This window comes from Hetaerina americana, unplaced genomic scaffold (assembly GCF_022747635.1).
Source record: "Hetaerina americana unplaced genomic scaffold, ioHetAmer1.1.p SCAF_9, whole genome shotgun sequence".
NCBI lineage: Eukaryota > Metazoa > Arthropoda > Insecta > Odonata > Calopterygidae > Hetaerina > Hetaerina americana.
The window spans coordinates 59,943,529-59,970,323 of NW_027287538.1; the positions used below are offsets into that span (position 1 = coordinate 59,943,529).

At 35.8% G+C, this 26,795-nt stretch overlaps 1 protein-coding gene across 2 annotated transcripts; it reads left to right on the forward strand.

Annotated features, from left to right (window-relative positions):
- Nucleotides 1-93: 93 nt before the first annotated feature.
- On the forward strand, nucleotides 94-26,795 carry Dp (transcription factor Dp). 2 transcript variants are annotated; one of them, XM_071598143.1, is made up of 11 exons: nucleotides 94-454; nucleotides 1,296-1,399; nucleotides 7,505-7,556; nucleotides 7,729-7,871; nucleotides 11,181-11,524; nucleotides 13,965-14,127; nucleotides 14,461-14,670; nucleotides 15,176-15,330; nucleotides 20,296-20,378; nucleotides 20,897-20,980; nucleotides 23,594-26,795. In XM_071598143.1, the coding sequence occupies exons 1-11, from the start codon at nucleotides 406-408 to the stop codon at nucleotides 23,920-23,922; spliced, it is 1,716 nt and encodes a 571-aa protein (XP_071454244.1). In that variant the 5' UTR covers nucleotides 94-405; the 3' UTR covers nucleotides 23,923-26,795. The 2 variants fall into 2 exon arrangements, with proteins under 2 accessions (XP_071454244.1, XP_071454245.1); XM_071598144.1 differs by having other exon boundaries at nucleotides 7,729-7,865.

Here is a 26,795-nt window from a genome sequence, read left to right on the forward strand (position 1 = left end):
TAGTTCTGGTTCCTTTCGTCGAAAACCGGTGTTGGCCACGTGATATTCTCTAACCAATCAGCTGTTTAGCTTTGTGCCCGCCGCCAAGCTCATCTCAGGAGGAGGTGCTAGAAATCGTAGATTTTACCAATATCATTTACTTTTATCAGCCGATTTTCTGAATCTGTTTGGTGTTTGTAAGTGAAGCTGAATGGTTCCACTATGTAGATGAATAGTTAAAAGGCATCCCTGGCTCTGCTTAAAGTTTATATCGGAGAAAGAAATGTCGGGATTTCGTCGTCGCCATTTTGATCTTAAAGGAGAGGTCTGTCTGATACTGTGTTTGTAGGCATCACTACAGACGAAGAAATAAGCTGCAACCCAAGGGACCAAGGTTACAAGAAATTGAAAGAAAACATAAAGAAAATGGCTCAACAAGGCAACACTTTGAATTTTTTGATTCATGATGCGAACGGTAAGAAAAATCATTAAAGAAAGTACTCGTACAACGTACCATTGCTCTGAAGTGACATCAAATTTATTTCTTAATTTATAAATAGTATTGCGTGTGTATGTGACCAATGCTGTTTTTATTTATTGTGGTAGGTAAATTTTGTTATTTGAAGGTAACGTCATACGTTTATCGGCGTTTCTAAAATAGTTAAATTATTCGAGAGTAACGTCCGAGCTCTCTTTGGGAAAAGCTGTAGAAATAGTAATTGTGGTTATGTCATATTACATGTAATAAGTGATTTGAAATATTTCGGTGGTATTTTCCTTATGGCTATCCTTTCATCTGTTTACATGGCTCCTCCATTATCGTATTATTAATGTTGGTATTGCCATGTAATTCAGATTTACTGCTAATATGTCATTGATTGTAATCTAACTTGTAATTTCATGGGGGGGGGGCTCTTTGAAATACCGTTTTAAAAGTAGCAGGACTTTTTTTGGATTATTTTCTCTTGAATGGAGTCGTTCATTGTCTTTATCAGCACTTCATATCATTTGACACTGTTGATCCTTGTATTCATAATATACATTTGACAATTAGTGACCATGACTTGAAAGAAAAAGAGCAGTTGATTAAATTTAGGTTACTATCTGCGTAATGGTATTAATAGTCTGATTCCCCGTTCACCACATTTAAAGAAACTGACAGCATTCTTTCTTAGTCGCACTTCTATTGGAAAGAAGTGCATATTTTGATTGTTTATACATATACTATTTGTAAAGAATAGTTGTCCTGAAAATATTCCATTTTTGTAAATTAGGAATGGCATGTATTCAATTTCTTGAATTGTTTTGGTTTACAGGTCAACCCCAAGTATATAAAGTAGTCCAGGCAACAACTAGTAAACCTCTTACTATTTCAACCCCCAAAGTTTACTTCAAAACTCCTGGACAGGATGTTGGACCGGTAATGTGTTTTTGTCTATTTGCATGTGACTAAATGAATTAGCGAAACAGAGGTGAGGAAACTCACATGAAGTGGTTTGATTTGCATTTGTGGATGGCTCTAGATTTGTGAACATCTTGTGTGAAGTTGACAATATTTTTAATTCAGTAACTGGACTGAGACAAAGGTGTGCCAGTGTTTTTATAGTATTCATGCTTGCGTTCGATGTGACCGCAAAATGTAGTGGATCCATTTGTTCCCAAAGACGCTACGTGGTAGTGAAAGGTGCTGGAAGAGCATTAATCAGTAAAATTTGCCATAATCGTGTGGATATTTGTTTTAGCTATCATTTCTTTACTTATTTAGATTTGGGTCACGAGAAAATTCATTCCCCTTGATTAGTGTGCGCATTCCAACCGCTAGTAAGCAATATTTCTGGCCCAAACGTATTTCATTGATGGGAATAGCTGATTGTGACATTTTTTTGAAACATTACGAGTGAGGAGTGCGTGTTTTTTTGTGTTAAGCGTAAGTACCAGTTACATACGCTCGTTTTGTAACCGAAATCTTACTTCAATTGTTTTTCATATCTGGTTTCGAATAGGCAGCAGTTTCATGTGTTGTAAAGATGAATAGAGAATTTTATTTGCATTTTAAAATACTATTATAATTTGTGTCGCTAGAGTAGCGCTATTTTTTAGCAGATGGTCGAAATTGTGAGATGGCATGATAGCTGGAGCGCTTCACCTTGAAGGGAGGGGTTATGAGCTCAGGTTCAGTGGGATGAGGTACCAGGTGGTCCTCTCTAAGAAGGGGATGGCGTATGTTTTACATCCTGCTGAGTATTCATATTCGGGCTCGTTATCTAATGGATATCTTGCATTTGTCCATTAAAATATCTTACTTGCGACGAATGTTATGGAAGTGAATGAAACTTTGATGCTTGTTTATCCGTTGTTTTTATAAATAAAAATTATTGAGATAAAAACATCGCGTTTTTTGGGTATAGTAATTGCCATGCTTAATGGACCAGTCGGAAGCTCACATATTTGTAAATATTAGAAGAAAAGTCGGCGTCGTCAGCGTGATGGGAACCTGATTTAAGTTTTCATTCATTGTGGATAATTATTACGCCGAAGAAGAAATTGTTTAAAGATACATTTCTCTTCGTAATCTTGCTCTGAGGTGGAAATTGATCTCAACGACAAGACAGCTAATATCGCGGAAGTAGGAACACTGATTGCTCAGTAATTTCGTGTTTACATCGAGGCGACGGTTTAAATGCGGCGATTTCCATTTCATTCTCATGCCTAATTGAAGTTAATTGTTTGTTCATCGTAATGAGCACATTTTATTACCTTCGATTAATAAGTATTATATTTTTGAGAATTGAAATTTCTTATTGTAATTGTTAATTAACGTTTAATCGCATTTGAACGAGGAGAGGCATTATTCTCAAATTTCTTTAATGTGGTAATTAGGGTTTTGTTACTCCAACGGCAGACTATTCAATGAGGTTATAACATTCGTAAAACTTCGATAACTTGTTTGAAGTATAAAATGTCTAATTTCCGAGCTTGGCTTGAGGGCCCGGTTTTCTAAAATATTAGTAAATGTCGACTTATGTAAAGAAATACTGAAAACGAAGAGAGATTATCTGATTTTATCAATTGTACGACGATTAACCTTGCAATAATAAGGTCTTTATAAAATTGATAATGCGTAAGTGGAGTTGTAAGTCAATTAGGGTTAGAGCAAAAACTATCTCATGAAATGTTTGTGCCCCTGTTAATTTTTTTACTTTTCGTTAATGCAGTGAGGGCTATCTTCGAAACTTGTTTTGTCATGTGCAAGTTTTACCAAGTTTATAAAATGGATGAATAAATGACAGAATTTGATTGAGTTTTCAGAAACTTAGTGTTTTTCCTTTTGTGCCGTAGTACTTTTGATCACGTAGGTTGTTGTCTAATGGTGCTCATTGTAATAATTTTGAACCTCGTATTCCAAAAATGAGTAATTACAGTGGATTTTTAGTAATTTTGGTAACAAATGGCCATTTATTTAATGGTGGCTTCAACCTCAGTCACATTCTTTATTGCTTGTGTAGAAGGCTGATGGTATTTCAGGCCGGCATGACTTGGCCTCCCTGACATATCTTCAGTCTTCAACCTCCCAGACATACCTAGTTATGTTAAATGCTGTTGCTTAATTTGTTCAAGTCAATTTATGTAGATGTTGAGAATACAAGTTTCTGTCTTTACCCAGTATCCTTTAAAAGTGGTGACATTTATTACTTTTTTTGTCATGCATGCATTTGTATCATCCTTCCATCCTTTAGGTTTTGTAAATCAAACATTAAATTCCTTATGCACTTTTGCTGAAACTGATTTAGAAATCATGGCTCAAGTGTATTAGTTTGTGAAATATTTGTTATTTTCTATTTTTTAACTTTGTTTTACGCACAATTGTTTACTCTGACAAAATAGTAGAGACTCTTTGTGCACATTGTCCCATGATAATTTAATTATTCCCCCACATATGTAATAATATGTATTACCATATTCAAACATTCTGCCCTGCTGTTCCCTTTCACTAATTTCATGCACGGATTGTTCCCGAATCTTCTTGTTAACTGTTATTCCTCATTCTTAATCTCTGTTGCCACTTTCACTAATAACTTAATAGGTTTACCCCTTCTTCTCAAATCTTTCTCGTCTCACACACATCTCTTTGGTTATTAAACTCTTGCCCATTCTTTCAACATGAGTGAACCTAATAATGCATATGCATTTTTTCTATTGGTACATCCATTCTACCTTTTTTCAAAACCCAGTCATTTCTTTCCACAAACATTTGCTGTGCAATTATTCATCCCATTTTCTTCAGTCACACTTACTTCAGTTTGAGTGCATTTGCCATTAATAATTCTTTCTGCTGCCTCACTGATGCTGTCCAATGCTCCTAGTAGGTCTTCTCAGGTCAAAGCCAACTATACTGCATTATGTGCTAATAGAGTAGGAATTGGTGCATTTGCATTGAATAGCGATGGTAAAAGTACACATGCTTGTTTTATGGAATATGAATTCAAACCATCTTATTCACCCATGTTTTACTATTATCAAGGATTATTTTTATAATATTCAGTAATTGTTCATTCATTCCATATTCTCTGAACATCTTCCCTCTCTCTATTCTGTAATATGGCCTCTATAAGACCTCAGTAAAATGAACTATTTTGCACAGCCATCCATTTCTCAAATACTTAATGAAGTGCAAACATAATCTGTACCATAAACAAAGTAATCAACCCGAAGGTCGGTTTGGTAGGTGATGGTAGAGTTCGCCCAGTACTAAGCCTGATGGCGTGTGAAATTCATACATCAGGGTAGGGGGGGCAATGCCTTTCCCTGTGCCAGTTATGGTTTCCCAGGAAGACCTATTACACAAAAAATCACATAGCTTGGGTGGAGCTGCAGGTGCCCAGAGCTCCTTGACTGGGAATCGAACCCAAGCCCATCTGATCAGCAGTCTAACGCTCTAACCCCTGGATTACCACAGCCCACAATCTGTGCTATACTATCACAAAACTATGCTGAACTCCCGATGATTAGTTGGTTACCTTCTTGCCAATCAGCTCCTTAAAAAACACTCCCCTGTAAATAAAGTCATAATACCAGGAATCTGCTGGTGCAGATGAAACTTGAATAGAATTTGTGAAATATATGGGAGTTGCGTGGGCAGGGAAGTTATTATGCAGTATAAAAATATTTGAAAAAAACTATTCCACTCAGCAGGTTTTATTTTAAGACTAATTTTGGCAATTATGACATCCTCATGTAAAGTAGCAACTCCTTTGGGTGCTATATAAAGTATATATATATATTTATTTATTTCTAGCTTGGATTGAAATGGTAGCATGATAGGTTAGATAAACCATGGGATCCGAGTGGGAGAATGGGAATAGAAGTTCTCAAAGGCAGGTTAAAATTCTAATGGAAGACTGTCTCTAACCCCAGTGCATGTGTTCCACATTGTTTGGCATCACAATCACTGAAATATCCATTCTCCTGGAAGTATTTTGCTAACTGGAATTCATTTGTTGCAAAATGGTGTGAGTGATGGCTATCATTCAGCATGGTTTTGAGATTTCCAGCCATTAGACTGATTTTAATGATATATTCCTCTTTGCATAATGCACCTATTGGTGTTATACCTCATCATTGTACTTGGCATTTCCAAGGCATTAGTAGAGGCTTTTGTTGTATAAATAAACCTCATGTTTATTCTTGTGAAGGTATTTCCCCATTACGACTACAAAAACCTCTGCTATCTTCAAACAAGTAATGTTAAGCACTAGAGAGCATAGTCAGTGACTATCTTTTCATTCTATCTCCCCCATCTCTTATCTCTTGGATTATCTTCCCCATCTCTCCCTGCACTTTTCAGGATTGAAATATAGATAGATACCCCTGGAAAGTTTGTCTATCTACCAGTAGATGTCGTAATAGGCAAAACTAGTGCAACAATATATTCTGTGGTACATGTTTCATGTCTCACTGTTATTGAAGTAATACCCCGCCACACGCCCTTGCGGTGGCTTGCGGGGTATTATGTAGATGTAGATGTATTGAACCATGATAATTTTTTAAAACAGCATATTAGACAATTGAAAAATTTTGTTTAAAGTATTGGTATTTAGGAACATGCTCAGTGTTTATTAGTAGAAGTGCAGCAGTTCACTGGAACTTGGGCTGGAAAATCTTAATATTCTGAAGAGAGCATTGAAGCACCATTTGGCAAAATATTTTTTTCACTCCTTACATAGGTTTGAGAATTGCCTGACTGTTTGTTTTTTCATGATGTGAAGTGACCTTCCATACCATAGTTCTCTTGGTATCAGTTTTAGTGAGCCTTTCTTGGGTCTAAGATGAACTCACCAAATTACAGGGTAGACACAGATGTCATCTGGGCACTCTCAGCTTCTCCTCTGCCACGTGATTTTTTTGGGTACAAGATCTTCCTGAGAAACCATAGGTGGCACTGCCCCCTGCCTTCCCCCTACCCTGATGTGTGAATTTCACATGCTATCAGGATTTGTAGTGGGTGAACTCTACCTTCACCTACTAGACCAACCTTTTGATTGATCACTGTGTTTATGGTTTTTTTGTTATTTTATTATTATTCTCATATTATTTTATTTATTAATGGAATTGAGTGGCCAGCAAACCTTGGCAATTGGAAATAGAAAAATCCTTAATTGCCTCAGAAAATCACTTTCCAGGCTATCTTTTAGGATGTACTGTGTTTATGGAGAGTAATATTTTTTTGAATAGTGCAGGAAATGAGAATATGCCAAAGTTCATGGATGTTGTCCCAGTCACATATTCTATCTTTGTGAAAAAAGTTAGGTCCATCCTTTTTTGTTATGCTGAAAAATTATATCAGCTGCTGATGAATCCAAAAAGCAAAGTGGTAAATTCAGTGGAACATGCACTTTTATGCTAACCAGATGCAGCAGTTAAATATTTTTTCCATCTCTAATCTCAAGTACCATTTAAAAATTAAAGGTAAGAATGTTGACCTCCATGCTCTTTAAGTGATTATGCTGCAAATCTAAAAACATGATGTCATAGTCATCTGGCATGATTCCATAGCTAGCCACTCAATGTGACAAGGTAACATGCACTGATGTGTACTGTATATAAGATAACCAATTCTTATGCTGTTGCACTATTTGTTAAGTATTCTTGATTAGGATTTGTATCTTCAGTCTTCAAACTTATATCTTTTGTTGTTTTTTTACAATTTGCTGATATCTTTAATCAAATTCTATATGATGGGGTGGTTTTATACTGACATATTGTGGTGCCGGAAAATTGTTAAGCAATAGATCCTTTGTAGAAAATTAGGAATAAATATTAACCCAAGTTGACAAGTCTATCCACGTAATAGTTTAGTTAACTTAAACTGCTTTGAAAGAACATCATTAAGATGGGCTGTATAGATTGGGAATTATTTTTTTCATTTTACATACAGCCTAAGGGTTTGAATGAGTCGAGGTAAAACATATTGTGATGAAGAAAGGGTTGAATTAGACTTCTGATATTTTCTTTTATTTTTTTGTAGGCTACAGTTCTTAGGACTCTTGGAATACAAGGCACAAAAACTGCTGGAGCAAGTAAGTATACATGGTGTCAGTATATGTGTATATACATGTATAGAGTTGATAATTTATGTAATTAAGTTATAATTTAGTTTTCCTTTTATTCCTGTATCAGTGTATGTTCTGTTTTATTCCCGAGTAAGCTATGTTCAGTGAACAGTCATTATTGTTTGTATTTTCCCTTCAGGGCCTCCCCAGGTGGTCACCATTCCAATCCAGGCAACTGCAAGCCCTTTGAAAGGATCTCCATTGAAGGGACTAGGCACAGAAAGACATCATGCCACTATTCTTCCACAGACCCTTCAATTTACTGCTGCACCGATGGTGAAGGTTTTAAGCCCTTTTTTTGCTCTTTTTTAAATTTTTTTTCATGTATCTGTTGGGAAGGTGAACTTTTGAGAATTTCTAGTTAAAAAGGTGAATTACTTGAAAACATTTTTACTATGAAAAGGCATTTGATACCTTTAAAAACTCTTAAACTCTCTGAAAGCATTCGCTACTGTTGTATAGTTGAAGTGCCGCCTTAATATTGTTTTTGTAATAACCTAAGTCCATATCCAATATTAATTGATGAGTAACTGTTTTGATTGAGAAGATGACATAATTCTGTTTCTGTTTAAACATTTTGGTTTTGTAATACATACTTTTCTATTGATTTTCCATCTGCTCTGTATCTGAAATGGCTGTGTGAATTAATATTTGGATGATTCTTGTTATGCAACCTGTCATTCCACTACACAATGAGCTTTGAGAATTCTAGGATGTACTTTGAAAAAAACAATATTCCTGAGGTAAAATCATTATTGTGGGAATGACATTCAGCAATGCAGATCAGACAATATTGTTGCATTTAAATTATTATTTTTTTGTGGTCTACTGTTTAAGATAAGTTTTGGATGAGCACAGACTGAACATCAATATTTCTTAGCCTTGCATAACAAGAAAATCAGACACCCCACTACAATGAATTTTTCTTCAATTCTACATACACTCCATCTACCTTCAATATGTCCAAAATACGTAATTTTCATTCCGCTACCTCACTTGCTCATGGTCTCCCCTGTATCATATTCTTCAACATTCCACTGCAAATTCAAAATCTCCTGGAGCCACCTTTCCTCCCTTCTTTGGATTTCTCCCTAAAATCCTCTCTCCGCCCCACCATGCACTACTTCTTTGTTAGTTCCTTTTTCTCCATTTTATCTTTTCCATTATTCTCCACAACCATGTTTGAAATACCTCTAATCTTGCTTCTGTGTCATTTTCCTTCATCATGCAAAACCTTCTCCATGTGAAAGTTTTAATGAATCGTTTCTTAGCATATTTACTCTACATTCCTGTTGCCAATTCCATCCTATTGATACTTAGCTGTCCTAATGCAGTCCTTCATCTTGTCCCTACCACTTTGGTTCAAAACATCTCCAAGATAAGTAAATTTTTCCACCTTCCCTAATTTATGAACTCATATTTTAGTATTTAACTTATAAATTCTCCACTGACTTTCATTCTAATTTCCAGTTCTTCTTCATGCCTCTTTAAATATTGTCCTTGCATATACACTAAAAAGCATATGTATTAATGGACACCCCTGACTCACCTATCTTTCTAACACCATTTACTCATTTTCTGTAACACATTCATAAATTCTACCCAATTCACTCAAATCGTGCACCCTCTTGAAAACTAGGAATCAAACGAATGCATCGCGATTGTATGTATGTTCCTCTCTATTACTGGCATCACTACTGCAATGACATCTCACGTACTTCTTTCTTGATGAACAGACAGCCTTCCCACGTAGAAATTTTTTTATTATGACCTAGGTTTCATGACAGCGTAATATCTTCAGGTCTCCTGGAGATGTTATCCTGTAAAGAAACCAAGGTAGTAATAAAAAAAATCAATGTGGAAAAGTGAAGTGTCTTCTTTCATCATGAAGGATTTCCACCATGTTACGCCCGAAACTGTCATTTACTTCTCATTTTTCTGATACCCAGCTGATCATCACATAAGTAATGATTTGCCCTGCTCTCCATGCTCTTATTGATGATCCAGAGAACCACTTCAACATTGACCTAATGAAACTTTCTTACCAGGTTCTTCCATTGTAAATGCAATCAATTATTCCATAAAAACTCATCCTCCCATAATTTTCTAAGCTCTCAAGAGAGAGAGAGTGCCATGAAAATGTTATCTATTCCTATGGCCTTATTTGATTTCAATTATCATAATAGCCTTGCCATCTCACCGTGAAGTATACCCGTACGTAAGGTATATTTATTGACATCGTATTCTGTTTTTTTGTTTAAACTTGTCTTCTCCGTGTGCCTTGTTTGTCTAAACCATAGTTTATCAACATATTCTTTCCAGTCTTATTTTTGATTGGTTTTCCCTTTGTGCTTCATGATAGATTTTTCATCTTTCTATCCTGGGCATCTTTTCCACCTTTCCTTTGTAATCATTCCATATCCTCACACGGAGGCTTTCACTAGGTTTCTTTTGCTCTATTAATTTCCCATCTCAGTTGATTATTTATCACTTTATACTACCTTACTCTTTGCAGTCTTCCATTTCCGTCTCTCGTCTATCTTTCTAATCATCTCGTTCATAATAATAATGAAAAATATGTTCTTTGGATATACACATGTCCAAGAGGCTTTTGGTTTTGAAAACACAGAATTCGATGATACATTCTAATGTCTTGCATTTGTATGAGAATGACTCCTTCATGTTATCCCCAAAAAAAATTTGATTAGGAGCCACTAATAGTAGTTGTATTTGAAATGTGTATATGGTTTCCCTGGGGGTAAATAATTCTCCATAAACAATGATAGCACTTGAGATTGTTGTGTCTGTATGATGTGTAGTGATGTTTGGCCTTCTTAACCCTGAATATTTGATGTCAAACATAATTGTACCATAGGTTTTCTTCCCCATTTTTTTATGAACAAAGTGGCATTACTTCCCAGTGTACTGTAAAATGCATTTCTGATTAGAGTATCCTCATTATCAAGCCCTTTTCATTAGTCCATCTCACTTCATATCTAAACTTTTTCAATCTTTGGAAGTTAACATTTCATTGTTGAATTGTATTAGACACTGTTCGTTGCATGATGTTCATGTTGGTAAAAGAGTTATATAAGTAGAAACAGTCATGTACAGGTATAAGTTATGTAGTGTTCCTGATTTAATGTTTGTTGTAAAAATCATTCTAGTCTCAATGATGCTACAGTATACCAAAACTAGTCTGCAATAAAAATTCTAACCCATGGAAATGCTGAGTTATATGCATCGTCCTTTTCAAGAATATTATATTTTTTAGCTGTGCAAAGATTTAAAATTGTAGGAAACTGCAGTCATTAAAAAAAGGCCTTAAATCCAGAAAAATAATCCTTGCTTAGTCTTTACTGGCCATGTAAGGGATGATTTTATTGCAATAATTTTTCAGTTTTTGGTTTAATTGTCTTATAACTACCTAAATTGCAGGCCAGCCGGGTGAAACTCTGTTTTGAAGTTTTTAAATGGAAAGTAAATTGAAAGCACAATTTTCAGTTCAGTGTTCGGTGATGTTTGAGTAAAGCCATCTATTTGGATTTCTCAATGAAAATTATATGACATATCAAGTATTTTTATTCATAGTCGTTGCAGGTCCTAGGATCTCCACAGAGGTTAAACACTGCCACATCAGCGTCAGGCACTGCCCAATCTTTGCATACAGCGACTGCTGTGGTTGTCAGTGGGTTGGGCACTGGAACAACTACCCCACGAGGACAGGTCAACTTGGGCACAACTGTGGTGTCTGCAGCAGCACAGCCTACAGTAGTTCAAACACAGCCAGCTGTGACAGTTTCTCAGTCACAGCAACATCAACAGCAGAACCAGCAACAGCAGCCTGCTATGCCAAAGAATTATATTTCTCCTATTTTGGACCACAGTGGTAGCCGAAAGAGGCAGGAAACTGAGCATGATTTTACGGTTGAATAGTGAGTTGCAGTTTTACTGATAATTTTTGTAATTTAAAACCCTTCATTAAGTCCAATGATGCTCAATGAAGATGAACTTTCCCCTATGGGTTTTTTTAAAAAGTTGGTGGTGTGGGGAAAATGTTAATTTAATGCGGGTGTGCATACGTTTTTCAAATTTGCCACCAGTCTGAAGTAACTAGAAAGGGAAGAGAAATCTTTGAATTCCGTGAAAGGCTTGTATTTGTTGATGTTTAAAATTTCAAGAGATGATGTAACGATTCTAAAATTCAGTTCAGAACTCTTGTTCACACATTTTTGAAGGACTCAGAATTCTAACTATACTTAAGCTAACCAATAATTGTGCAAACCAGGATTGACATTTTATGGCAGATTGCAATCAATATTTGGGTTGTTTAAAATAAGGATAGCTACTTTATGACTTAGGAACATTATATTTCATGTTGTGCATACAGTGGAACATTGGACAATGAGCATAATTGGTTCTGTAATATAAGAGACTGTTTTAGCTGTTACTCTGGGGAATTTTTCCAAGTGTAAATGTGGAATTGCTGTGTTTTCTTTCTTTCTATACGATGGTTCTGTAATATTTCTCATTAAATGAAACGAATTTTTGCCTATAAATTAATGGAAAATACAATAAAGCCTTCCATGCTGAAAAAAATAAATTATGTACTAAGTGTATTCAAATAAAATTACATATAAATTTTTAAGGAACGTGGATCACATTTCCTTTTTCTTCTATTGCGGAATGAAGTAACCAGGATTGCGAACTCGATTTGTAAAAGTGAACGTGAATTGAAATAAATAATTTTCTATTTATGATACACACCTAATTCCTTCTTACTAGAATGCTGTCTAGAAGCATTTGTTAGTGGCTACGCTTCAAAATTTTTGAAAAATGCTACTCAGAATTATCATTAAATAAATTTCTGGCTCACAACATCACTCTTATTATGACAATGCCTCATATGGATTGTAAGATGCGACAGTTTCTTGTGATCTCCACATGGCATTAAGCCTGATATTTAGGACTTAAACGTTCTTGAAGGCTTAAGAACTTTCTGTATGGTAAACAAGCATGGGTTTAATTTCTAACCGTCGCTTGCATTTGTGCAATTTGGGCCTTTCATTGGCTTGAGGCCGGACAATGCATTCTCTTCTACTGTTATGTGTACAAATATAGGTTCCCTTTGGCGTCTTCTTCCAGAAGATCCCCATCTCGTCACCATTAAAAACCTTTTCGGGCTAGTAGCCCTCAGAATTTGAGAGTTTTTTTTAAGTTACCAATGAAATTCTCTGCTGCCTTTGCAAAGCAAAGCTTGCTGCTTTACCATTCCTCACAATGCTGTGGATGTCTGTTCATCTCGTGAACTTCTCAAGTCCTGCATGGCTCCCCTTGAACTCTTCTTTAGTCATTGATGATCTTGACATCTTTTACATGAGGTCGGCAAAAATCACTTTCCCCTTCTCACAAAATATATTCTTGTTAATATTGTCGCATTGCAATTGCTTTTCATTCATCCATTAGAGAAGTAACCTTTCAACAGCAATGATAATATTTTATTGTTGAATAGATATTCTTGTCACTCTCTTTGAAGCATTTATCTTCTTAGTCTTGTCATTGTTCTTGAAGAAAATGCAAATTGTTGATGTCGACCAATTGTTGATGTGCGTGCTAGATCAGCGACACTCACACATTCTTCTCAATTTTCAATGAATTTACTTTTTGTTACTAAGGTTATTTTTATTCTCTTTATGTCGCAGATTTTTCCTTGGTGACTTTTTAAAAGTTTCCTCAAAATATTATTTGCGCAAATAATGTCTAAGCACAAGTTTAAATGAGTGATCACTGGGGACATTCCTGTTGCTAGCGGATTGAATGCTAATCACAAACTGAAGTAGTAGGCACTCATCATTCCAGAAATTCCCTTTTCCATGTTCCCGTTATGCTAAAAGTCTCTTGTTAAGTCAGTCTTTTTTGGAACCAATATAATAGCTCATTATTCGCATTGCTCACTATGTGATGTTCTGGTTTTTCTGAGTTCCACTGTATTTTATTTGTGAGTTTCCTAATGTTAAGTACAGTTAAAAATTCAGTTCTTAAAGCTTGTGATGATTCCACAAAGAGTTATATATATGAAATAAGCATAATGGATTTTCTTTATCTGTACATTATCTTTACAGCAGTGGATTCAGATGAAATTATAACTAAAGAAATCATTGTATTCTTTATAGCTTCACCAGTGTAATCATTTTGAGTAATTATTTTGAGAACACATATTCCTGAGCTCCTGTTACTTGTTGAAATATATCTGTGCTGGAAATATTGCAGAATGAAGGCTGTTTTAGTCATGTTAATTTTTTGTAAATGTATTGTAAATTTTGTACGCTGCGTATGTCAATGAATAACGTAGTATTATGTTTTTATTCATTTTAGTAAACGGCGTAAAACAGAAAAGGTGGGGAAAGGTTTACGGCATTTTTCAATGAAAGTCTGTGAAAAAGTTCGCAGGAAAGGTACAACCTCTTACAATGAAGTAGCTGATGAACTAGTGGCTGAATTCACGAATCCAGTGTCCATGTCAGCAGCATCTGATCAGGTAGCTTGCTTCATTTGATGTCATACTGCCTTGGCGAGTGTAATGCGTGACAGATTATCTTAAAATAGAAAACAAATTAGACATTTTATTGTAATTTTTAATTTAATATAGTTGATTAAATAATGCTGATCATTTTAGGCTATGTAAGAATACTCCATGCCTAAATTTCATCAAGTTCTTGGTTGCAATTGGTTATTTTGAATTTTTCATTTGTAGTATTTAAATAGATAATTCTGTTCTTAATTTCTTTTATTTGTAAATTATCAAGTATATTTTATGAGAACCTGAGTAACCTGTAATTTTATTAATTCTGTGAAAATCTTTCTCTAACAGTATGATCAGAAAAACATTCGAAGGAGGGTGTATGATGCCCTAAATGTGCTGATGGCGATGAGTATTATATCGAAGGAGAAAAAGGAAATTCGATGGTTAGGTCTTCCTACAAATTCTCTTCAAGAATGCCGTGCCCTTGAAATTGATAGGAAAAGGCGACTTGATAGAATTCGTCAGAAGACTCGTCATTTACATGACCTCATAATACAGGTATGCTAAATTTTATAAAATTAAATGATATAATGCGCAGCAGTCTATCTGTTAAGATGTAAATGCTTTGTTAGGTTCAATATTGCTGATTTATTTTGGGAAAAAATATTTGGATGTGCAGTGGAACCTTTATTTTATGATAATATGGACACAGTTTCTGATAGGTGGAATAAATTTTCCTTAAAGATGTTTTGTTTACTTGTTAGGATTTCAATTTGAAGCACACAGTAGTAGTAGTCTCCTTATATTGTTAGAAACTGCTTTCTTCTCTTATCATAATTAAACATTAAGCAACAGTTTAAAATTTACCTTTAAAATGAAACAAAAAATATGGACTCTGTCATTAAAATTAAGAAAGGGCATGTGCTTTGGGAAAGTGTATTGAGAAGTAAGTGGTTATCACAATTCATGACCCTGTATGTCTCAAGGAATGAAGCCCTGAATTTATATTTCTTTCTTGTGTTTTTACTGAATATCATCTAAATTTTTGGTTGTTTTTCCACAGCAAATAGCATTTAAGAACTTGGTGGAGAGGAATAGGGAGGCAGAAAAACTCCAAGGTGGAAACCCACCCCCTCCAAACTCCGCAATCCAGCTTCCCTTCATTATCGTCAGCACAAGCAAAAATACTGTGATTGATTGCAGTATATCAAATGACAAGTGAGCTCATACCTAATTTCTATTCTCTAAACATAATCATTGTCTTAGAATTTATAGAATGTGGTAAAACCCCCATCTTCTCTAATGCTCCCAGTGGAGCATTGGAGGAGAAATAATTGTTTCTATGAAATATATCTGTCTGAAAGATAAATCCTTGTATTATGCAGCCCTCAAGAGGTTGAAAGTATTTGGTATTCTACTAAGATAATACACTTAGGAGCTAAGTTTTTTATTTCTGCTTTCAAAGACTAGTTTGGAAATATCGTAGCATATACACCCATTGCTGTATTCATTGTATTGATACTTTTATTATTGGGATTCTACCGTTCAAGGTAGGTTTTTGATACTAACAGACCGTAACATTATGCAACAATACATTACTCTACCTCCTCTAGAAAAACACCACCTCACCTCTGAAATTACTGTTAACCCTCCCAAAACAATTACACATAGTTCTTTCCTTTAAATTCTGTTCTTGCCTATCTTATTTCTATCCCTGCCATGCTTAATCAACATTCTCCCCTGTATCATATTCCTCAACATCTCATCACCAGCCAAAACGCACTGTATTCACCATTCCTGCCTCTTTTGGATTTCTCTGCAAAATCTATTCTTCTACCTCACTTTTTCTAGCCTTCCTAGGAATATAATCGATGGTTTCAGGCGTTATTTTATGGAATCGGTTCATTCTTAAGCGGATAAAATAATACTTAGTAATTCCACAGATTTATTTCACAAACGCACGACCCGGGTTTCGACGTACAACGTCATCTTCAGGTGCAGACATACAGGCGACCAACATATATATACCCTTAGACCGGGGGGGGGGGGAAAGGGGGGGGGAGGAAAATTGGGGGGAAGGAAAGATAAAAAAGGGGGGGCTGGGGAGGAGGATGGTGGGGGAGGGGGTTGGGCAAGGCGCGCTTGTGGGTGGAGAGCCAGGCGGAATAGAATGAGTGGGTAATGAGGGTAATGAGTGGGTAATGTCCGCCTTCCATTCTATGATCCACCGACTGACAAGCATTCCTTTGTCTCTATGCAATTTCAAGAAAGAACTGTCAACAATTAAATTAATAGCACGTAATAACGGCTACGATGATAAATTAATTGATAAACTATATTTAGATAAAATAAAAAAACAGGCAATTGACAGAATTTATAAATCCCAGCCACTACAAGATTCCTCGGCCAAATGGCGGAGAATCCTGTATCTGGGTGAAACCTGGAAAAAAAATTTACAAATTGCTACCAAAAGATAAGTTAAAAATCGCTTATTATAATAAATCAAGCCTTAAAAACCTGCTCTCACTCGCAAAGGACAAAATTTTAGAAGGAGAAAAGAGCGGTGTGTATATGTAACGTTGTGAGTGTGATGCAGTGTACGTGGGTCAAACAGGAAGGAAATTCTGTACGCGAGTGAAGGAACACCAGGCCTGTGTGCGGAACCAAAAGCCATCTTCGAATTTTGCTAAACATTTGCTGGACAACCACCACCAGAGTGCCTTTCAGCTAGAAATATTACATGTTGAGAAGAAAGGGTATAGACTTGACGCTTTAGAGCAACTGGAGATTTTAAAATATGTTCGCTCCAAGGAAAAAATTATTGTTAATGACCTATTGTACACCTCCCATTCCCCTCTCCTTAACCTTTCCCTCCGAGATGTCCATAGTGAACCTAAAAAGTCCACAACCTTCCCCCCCGCTGGGGACTCCCAGTAAAGGGATAATCCGGTAGGGACTCCTTCCCCCCCCCCCCCCCTCTCCCACGGCCCTCCATTACCCACTCATTCTATTCCGCCTGGCTCTCCACCCACAAGCGCGCCTTGCCCAACCCCCTCCCCCACCATCCTTCTCTCCAGCCCCCCCCTTTTTTTTCTTTCCTTCCTCCCAATTTTCCTCCCCCCTTCCCATCCCCCGGTCTAAGGGTATATATATGTTGGTCGCCTGTATGTCTGCACCTGAAGATGACGTTCCTAGGAATGGTGGAAAAAAAGAACTATGCCATTCCGTAATGCACAATTTATTTTATTTCAATATCATGGATTTGCTGATGCACAGTGTCATTAGGTTAAAAGGCCACAGGATGTCGCATTGTGTATGTACTATTTCAAGGGGGTAAGGAGAGAATAGGGAGATCAAAGGAGGAGTCAAAGATACAAAGTAGTGCAACGCAGGACACATTCCAAAGAAATTAGGGAAGTTGTGTTTGGAAAGTTAGGATGTGGTTAGTCCAGAGAGTGTTTTGAGTGTAAGTGGGGGAAGGGAAAGAACAAGCGTTGGTGTTTGGAAAGTGGAGTAGGGGGGAACCAGTAGGGTACAATAACTCATTCAACAATAATTCCCCTTTAACAATATCTTTCACTCCTACAGACTATGTAACCCTGGCCCTACTCCTTCTAAGAGCAATACCTGGAGTTTGAAATCACCGTGGTGTTTGTTTTCCAATAAATTTTTGGCAAGTTGTGACATGTCTCGTGTATGAAGTATATCCAATGTAAACACCATTGCAGTGATTGCAACAAAGTTCGTGCACACTGCTTTCCATTGAATTGCCTACTTGATCTTTGTTTGTCTCCAGTATGTTGTTGAGTGTGCATCTGTTATAAAACATTGCTTTTACTTCCTTCTTGGGGAGCAGTCTTTGAATGTTGAGTGATAGTGCACCTATGAAAGGGAGCCTCCTCCAATTAGAATTGGGCCCTTTTTCTTGTCCAGTTGCAGCCTTATAAATTCCTTTCTTGGCTATGTGTGTTTGTTTCCATCTGTAGAGTGAGTACACTAAATTATAACTAGCCATGGTCTTCCATCGTTTTTATTATGGTCTGTAGTTCCTTGTAATTGTTTGAGATCGACATGGAAATTCTACATAATACTTGTATGTCTTTCATTGGGTGTGAGGCAGCCAGTTTCTGTGAAATGTGGTGTCTTAAATTGAAATTTATCACTTGGCCAGTATAGCCCTCTTTTCTTAGTATGGATAAATCAAACTTCCACTATTGCTCTACATACACCAAGCCAAATAATTTGGAGTTCCTGGACTTTCTCTTTCAAATTTGAAATTGATATTTTCACCTAGTAAATTTAAACATTCCAAAAAGTATTCAATTGCCTCTCCATTCATCTCCCCACACAAAACGCATAATTAACATATCAGTACCATTGTACCTCACTCTTCGTGAGTGGATGCTCAGAGGAGAATAGGCAGTGTTCAAAGTTGTCAATTTAAATGTCCACCAGTATTGGGGAAAGTTAAGAAGCTCATGGCTAGACCATCAAGCTGTTGGTGGTGCTTCCTGTTGAAAATAAAACTTCTGTTCCATACAAGTATTAAGTAAGGAGCACAATGACTGGTGCTGGAGCTTTTGCCCAATGCTTCGTGGCACGGCGGGAGGAAGGTATGGCACTGGTATTAAAAAGCTGGTTACAAGGATGCAAAAAGTGATTGATCATCAAGGCGACTATGTAGAAAAATAGCTAAATGCTCAGCCTTTCCAACGATGTACACAAAGTTCAGAATTAATGTGATTTTCATGAAAAAATAGGAGACTGTACTTTTCAAATCGCCCTCGTGAATAAGTTAAATAATAACAATGGAGTAATAGTATTAGTAAGGCAAGGTTGTCCATTATCACCTGTGCTCTTCCAAGTAAATGTGGAGGAAATGAATAAAGAGGCATGGGAAGAATGAGATAGGAATGAAAATCGGTGGGGAATTCATAAAATCAGTTATAATTGTTCATGACCAAGCTTTGGTTTGTCAGCCAGCCGAAGGGTTGAAAACTCTGCTGATTGGATTGAAAGGTCAATGCGATATGTGTGGGATGGGAATAAATGTAAGTAAATCAAGGGCTTTTGGTTATCGAGAAAGAAAAGGCAAAGTTAAATGTTTAACAGGAATTCCTTAACTAGAGCAGGTGGAACAGTTGGTCAATTTTAGAAGTGTTTTAGACCAAAATGGTCAAAATATAAGGAGGATGAGAAAAAGAATTTCATTAGGCAAAGAAGCTTTCACAAAAGGAAGATAATCGATGACGGGAATGTTGATTAAGGATGTTAAGGAAAGGGCTAATCAAAACTTTGACTTGGATTATGGTTTTATATGGAATAGAAACATTGTTAATAGTGCAATATTCTGCATGTAGATTGTAGGCTTTTGAAATGTGGGTGTGTAGAAGGGTGAAAAAAGTGAAATGGATAGAAAAGGAAAACATGTAAGTGCTTGGTTTGGTGGGGAAGGAGAGGAAATTGTTGGGAGAAATCTAAACGAAGCAGAAAAAATGGTTTTAGAGCATTTTGAATGGGCGTGCGTTGTTCAAGATTGTGATATAGGGGAGGATGTTAGATGAACGAGGAAGGGGAAGGAATTCAGATAGGTAGGTTGGATGGAATGAAGTGAGGTAGGAAGTATGCTGAATTGAATAGAGACATTATTGTCTGATTTCGGGTTGTTTTTTGTTTGGAGAGGCAAGTAAATTATTGTTGTGCAGTTTTATAGGCTGTATCCAACCAAAACCTACCTTAAATAGTAGAATTCCAATAATAATAAAAGTTCATTATTCATGTAAGATTGTAAAAATATTTTTTCCAAGTAAAGGTCGACCTTTCAATGCAACAATTTCAGAGTGTAAAAATCATTCACTTTGACCGGGATTCAAACTCGGATCCCTTGATGTCCCGCCGAGTGCTTTAGCCAGTTAGGCTATCAAGGCATATTCTTAAACTCTGAAATTTTGGGGACTTATAGGGACAAGATGCTGTGATGAAATACTGTACCTACAGGTACATTGTCACAGGCATTCGACAGGCATTTACTGTTGCGGCATCTCCCGCAGTGTCTTGGAATTTGTCAAAGGTTGACCTTGTCATAAAACCAATAAATTAGTGTTTCTGTTCTTAATAATGTTATCAATGTTTTGACATGCTTTTTAACAACTTGTGTTTTACATTTTTGTTTCGTTAAAACAGACGGGAGTACCTGTTCAATTTTGATGACAAATTTGAAATCCATGATGACATTGAAGTCCTTAAACGTATGGGAATGGATTTGGGTGAGTGCATTTGTTATTGGCCTGAAACCCACGCCTAATCTTTGTGCTATGGTCAATTGATTTTAATTAAATGGTTTATGAATCTGTTAACTTTATTTTATAAGCTGCCTCATTTATGATCCAGTTCATCTTCATGTGTATGTATTTTTGTGATCTCCCATCGTTTGTTGTGTAATGAAATTAACCATTGCTAGCATAGTCTTCATATGTGGTTTTATTATAAGTACCTAAATATTTTGCTTCAGGTGGAATTTTATATTGATTACTCTCTTTTATTATTCTCTGACCAAATAGTTCATTCTGGTTCACTTCTAGTATTAAAAGGTCACCGATGGCCCGTAAGTTGTTAGACATTGAAACATTTGGCACAAGAAGGGAAGGGAATTGTAAACAGTGGCACCTACTTGCCTTTAAAGTGTGTGTTTTATGAAGCTGGCATAAGTAACTGTTGATTTTTGCCAGTTGTCATATCATGTGCCAGTATATTTTAATTTCACCAACCATTTATTTTGTTTCAGGTTTGGAAAAAGGGAACTGCTCAGATGTCAATCTTCAAAAAGCAAAGAGTATGATTCCAAAGTCCTTGGAAGCTTATGTTACTCGTAAGTATAGCCATGAGTTATGCCTAAGGAAAATGTCCCTGATTGAAATTAGGGCCGTACTAGATAAGGAACATGAAAATCAGGGATATCTCAGGGTAATTTGTTAAAATTTATGTCATGCCGAGGCCTTTCTTTGTTAACGCTTTTGTGGATTGCAAAGAAATAAGTTTAAAACATGAGCAAATTTGAGTTGAGTCTAATATTGTAATTTGCTGGAAGTGGAAGCAAAATAATCTTGCCAGACAATGAAAACTGACATATTCTATCTTTGATCTTGGGGATAATTCTATTTTTAAAATAGATTCATCCGAGTTAAATAAAAGCTAAATCTGTTTTTTTTAGTAAATACCATTCATTGTACTGTGAAATTCTCTTCAAGTCTAACATATGCTTTAATTATAGTGGTTCCCATAATGGACTGAAAATTTTAATTTGCTTTCAAAAGAATAGTGGATAAAATGCATTTGTTTTCTTTGCAGAGAAATACTTTATTAAATTAGATATAAAATTAAGTTCTTGAAAAGTGTTTTTCAGTAAATTTTTGTTGTGAAAATTTAGTGAAATTATTTACATATATCCCTATGGTCAATTGATGTATTTTTAGATCATTGTTACTCACTAATAGGGTTTCTTAGACATATATTTCATAATCTTACAGAATCAGCAGTGTTAAATTGCATCTTCAGAGTCAATTTAACACATAATGAGTATATTTTTTTCCAAAGAAACTGCAGGAGATGCTGCAACAGTAACTTTTAATGGAGTCATCCGCTAATGTGTATTTCAATGCAGCAATTTCAGAGTGTAGAAATCATTAGCCTTGACTGGGATGCGAACCCAGATCCCTCAATATCCAGTCGAGTGCTTGAGCCAGTTAAGCTATTGATGCGTCCTCTTAAAATCTGAAATTTTGGAGCTTTTCACAACATCTTGTTCCTTTAATGACCCAAAATTTCTGAGTTTAAGAGGAGGCCTCGATAGCTTAACTGGCTAAAGCACTCGACCGGATATTGAGGGATCTGGGTTCGAATCCCAGTCAAGGCGAATGACTTTTACACTCTGAAATTGTTGCATTGGCATATTTTTTTATTAACCCAAGAAAACTTGCCTTCACTCACTTCCAAGCAAAGGATAGGGACTTCATGTGAAATGATGCAGTTGTGTGCCTGTAGGGCATGGGAAGTGGGTGACTGCATGTCAACTAGTGTGGGCATTTTAAAGTTGAAAATATTATTTTAATAAAATTATTTTATAATTCTTGTTAGGTGAAATAATCTTGAGATTTAAGGACAACACTAATTTCCTGGAACAAGATCTTAATGCTGAAAATGTTGTGGTGTTGTAAGAAATTATGAGAAGGGAGGCTAAAAACTCCCATTCCCTGTTTACTCACTATTGCTAGATCTATCTTATCAAGTGACCAGAAATGAATTAAAGTGAGAATTTACATTACAATTTCTCATGCATGCAATGTGAGCTCCCATCATTAGAGCTGCAAGTTGCCAAATATTCATTTGCCCATCAAGCAGTTGTTGAAATAGTTTAATGACCTATTGATGAATCTGTAGTATGAGTTAACATTAATGGTCATTGAACTCAACCCTTATATGTAGCCTACTTTAAATTTGAGGTGTAGTTGTGTAGCCAATAATATCAAAATCATTTAAAATACATCAAATTTATTTATCTCATGCTTCTATGTTTCTGAAAAATTGCTGAGGTACCTGCCTTAAAAAGTATTAGATTGCAGTGCTAGAACATAATTTGATGGATCCGTGTGCATTTGATTTGTTTTTATACTGAGATTAAGTATCCTATTAAATGATCATCGGAGTTGATTCTTTTACAATCTATTGATCGTAAAGTGAGATGTCTGTCCCTTGAAACAAGAACCTAGATTTGAAATCAGAACTTTGCCAGGGTGCAAATTCAATGAAGGTTTACTATTTTATTGACTTTAAAGACTGTTTGCCAAGACATCCCTAGTTTTTTACCTTCAACCTCTTGTCAGCACATCAGCGTAAAAGAATGACATAACTGTGTATTACATTAACATTTACAAATTACCCTGAGATTTCCTTGATTTTCAGGTTACCATCAGAATGATTTCTATTTGTTTAGGGTGATATTTCTGTTTAAGGATCTTTTCCTACCTATCATGGCTATGACACAGGTTTAATTAAAATGCGACAAAAATTATGAATGAAAGAAATTCGCCTTGAAGAAGAATCTGGAGATTTTCCAGGAAATTCAAAAAAATCTCGTAAAATCTGAGAAAAATTGGAAAGAGCACTCTCCAGGCAGTAACTAGGAACACCATATTTCACAGTATTAAATATTTCTTCAGACCTGAAAAGTTGCTAGTCCTTAAAAAATAAACTGATGCATGATCCCTCCTCTTTTATGCTTCAAAACTCTGCCTGTAATACTTACTTTTATTTGTCTGGTTGATGTTTTGAATTTGGGCTAAACTGATTGCAAGACAAGTGATAATCACCTGAAAATTCAGTGATGGAAATCAATTGGATGTCTCATTAAATCCTTAGCTCATTCATTCACTGAAAATGGTCCCTTGCATTGATTTTAACACTTCACCATTCTATTTCATTTTAGAGTTGGGCACTGGGAAAGAAGATCCATTGTTGGCTGGAGGTACAAACAATGCCAACAATGGTCAGTCTTCCAATTTGGAAGATGACTTGGAAGTTCAAAGGGCAGTTGAGAACAATGATGGAGTTGTTACTGTTGACATGGGAGTGGTTAATAATCAAGGGATGCTCTCAAGGAACTCGTCGTCTATTTTGGAGGAGCCGATATCTCCCTCCCTACCAGAATACTTCTCGGAAGAGGAAGAAGGGGGTGAGGAGGAGGAAGAAGAAGAAGAGGAAGAAGAGGAGGAGGGAGATGAATCTGAGGTGTGCAGTGATGTTGAAGTTAATTGAACTCTTCTTTTTACCTCGTTTTGCACTTCTGGTACAACCTGCCTTTATGTGCAGTTTGCCATCCACACAATAAATTGCCATTGGGGTGGTAAAAGCACTTGATATCAACTGTTGCTAGTAATTCCACACAATGACCTGTTTCTTTGTGTCTGGACTGGAACATTTTATTTGGTCGAAGCGTATTAAGTATAATCAAGAAATCATCCTCTTCTCTTGTACCTTATATTACAAATGTTGCGTGTTTTTAATTTTTGTCTTAAATGTATGAAGTCATTTTTTTGGATACTCATCCATAGAGTTGGCCATTTAAGTGACACAAATTGAAGCGAGGATGATTGGAATGAAGTTAGCTGGGAGCAAGTGGTAAGGAGAGCTACATGCATATGTATTTATGAATTTTGCATTAAGTTTTCTTTTCCCTGAAACTCCATACATTTCAGAAATGAATGTACAATGTGAATTTGGTGAGTTATATCTTATTTGTGTATGTGGAAGATAAAAGGTTGAATGAACAGTTATCCTTTTAGCTTCCTCAGTATTTTTAAGATAAGGTAAACCTATAACTGTCGTTAAATTTATGCACACAGCAACTGTTAATGATTATAACTATTTTTCTTGTTTTGAAATCATCAAATGAGTAATTTAACGTGTACATAAATTTCATTTCAAGACTTAAAAATTAGGTGTTACATCTGTTGGCTAGTTAAATTTGTGAATTTGTGTTTTGCACTTAAACACTGTTGTGTTGCAATTTGATTATAATGTTTTTTATGGGTAATAATCCTTGCCTGAAGGAAAGTTATGTTCTTGATTATTTTTTTTAAGGAATCTTAAATGGATGTGTTGCGAAAAAAATTTGTAGTGTGTTCCATGAAAATTGGAATGAAAAGTGGAAGGGTGCTCGGATATTAGTATCATTTGTTGGAAAAACATGCTCGACAGAAATGGATCCTATGTCCTAGGTATGACTGTGTACATAATGGACTATGAAAACAGAGCTAAATTTCTGTTTCTTATTGCTTTGAATTAGAAGATGATTATTGATTCAACAAAAGTTGTGAAACTCTGTACAGAGTTTCAGACCAAAGTAATGTACAAAGAAGATAGAGAAAAGGCTTATGTCACCTTTTCCATGCTTCTCATTTGCAAGTTGTAGTGAACTCATTTTTAATGTTGAGTGACATTTTCTTACTGCAACCATACTGTCATTTACATGCTGGAAGAATTAATACTTTGTTATTTTCTGAACTCATAAATGTGCATCGACAGCCTGTGAATATCAAGTATTCAAAACTATTAAGCGCACGAAGAACATGGCTGCAGTTATCTAGTTGAAATATAGGGGAAAAATTTCTGCCAGGGATGATTTTTTTTCAAATATCCTAGGCAGTATTTTTTGCAACTCAGGATGTCTCCCTTTAATATAAAAGTTAAAAATAACATTTTCATTGTATTAAGTTGTACAAACTCATGAATATGCCATGTAAATTATGTGATCTTTGATTTTTTCACTGTGGTGAGCTTTGATAAGCAGTAACAGTTAATCACTGTGATATTTCATGAGATCCTTTGGGCTATCACTCCATCCTTCAGTGTAGCAAATCTTGTAGGTAAGTTTGATTATAGGGTTTTTGTGATGTCATCTTACTTGTTTTTTTTTTGGTCTCTGTAACCCGCATTTTAGTTGTTTACAAGAACCCTCCTTCCCCGTCCACTGTCATTCCTGGTATTAATACAGGAATATGCAGAGTAAATGATTTCAGAGAATTATTCTAAAGAGCTTGTACTTCCTACCTGGCACTTTTATTATGGGGAAGGGTATCTGTGGGACTGTGTAGACTTGACACAAGTTTTATTATAAAAAAATTTAATTGCTACAAATCCCAAGGGACCATGCATTATACATGATCATGCTGTAGTTTTTTATTGCATTAAATATTATATGGCCTTAGATGGAGTAGATTATTCATTAAGAGTCTAAATTTTATCCTAATTTATATTAATTTTTTATTGATGTTTTTATCTTAGGTGATGAAATAAAACTGGTGACCCCCACCCCAATTTCCCAACTTAAGTGTGGTCTGAGAGTACTAAAAAGAGAACTTCTGAATTAGGTTTTGGATGGATATGATAGATATTTAGGAATATGTACCGCTGACATTGTATTCTCAGGATCCCAAGGATATAGTCCATTCGCTGGTTTCCCCTTAAAAATCTGTAAATACAGAAAATGGAATCGTGGAACTAAGCCATAATCAGTAAATCCAGAAATAATTGAGATTTGGATCATTCTAGGATCATTAAAATCCCTTTTATTTTGTGATTTGTTGCCACTTGCTACACCTGTGATATTTTGTAAATCTTTCATTCTTAAGATAATATTTTAAGGAAATTAGATGGTATAGTGTAATAGAATGCTTAATTTGCAGTTTCTTTCAAGCGGAAATACTCAATTACTTCTAGGTTTGCCAGTATATCTTCACGATTTGCATTAAATTTCAAACAAAAGTGAATTTTGCCTAAAAATGCCAGGTCCTTGTGAAATGCTTGGTTCTGATTATCTTTCTCTGTTTTCTGATGTCACTTACTTGAACATAGAATTTGTGGATACTGCATATACAAAGTCTTCATTAGCGTCCCAAGGTTTTATTGTATGCCTAAACCATGGCAATAATTGTTTTTAAGTCTGAGATGCTTGATGAAGGCAAAATATTTTTGCTGGGGGTCACCTCAATGCTATGTGCCAACAATCATTGTTTGGCATTGAGAAATATTTTAAAATCTCTGTCTAGAAATGGCATTACCCAAATCAACTTTTTGGATCTTAATTGCCAGTTTGGATGACGAGATGCTATGTATCTTACTTTTTTAAA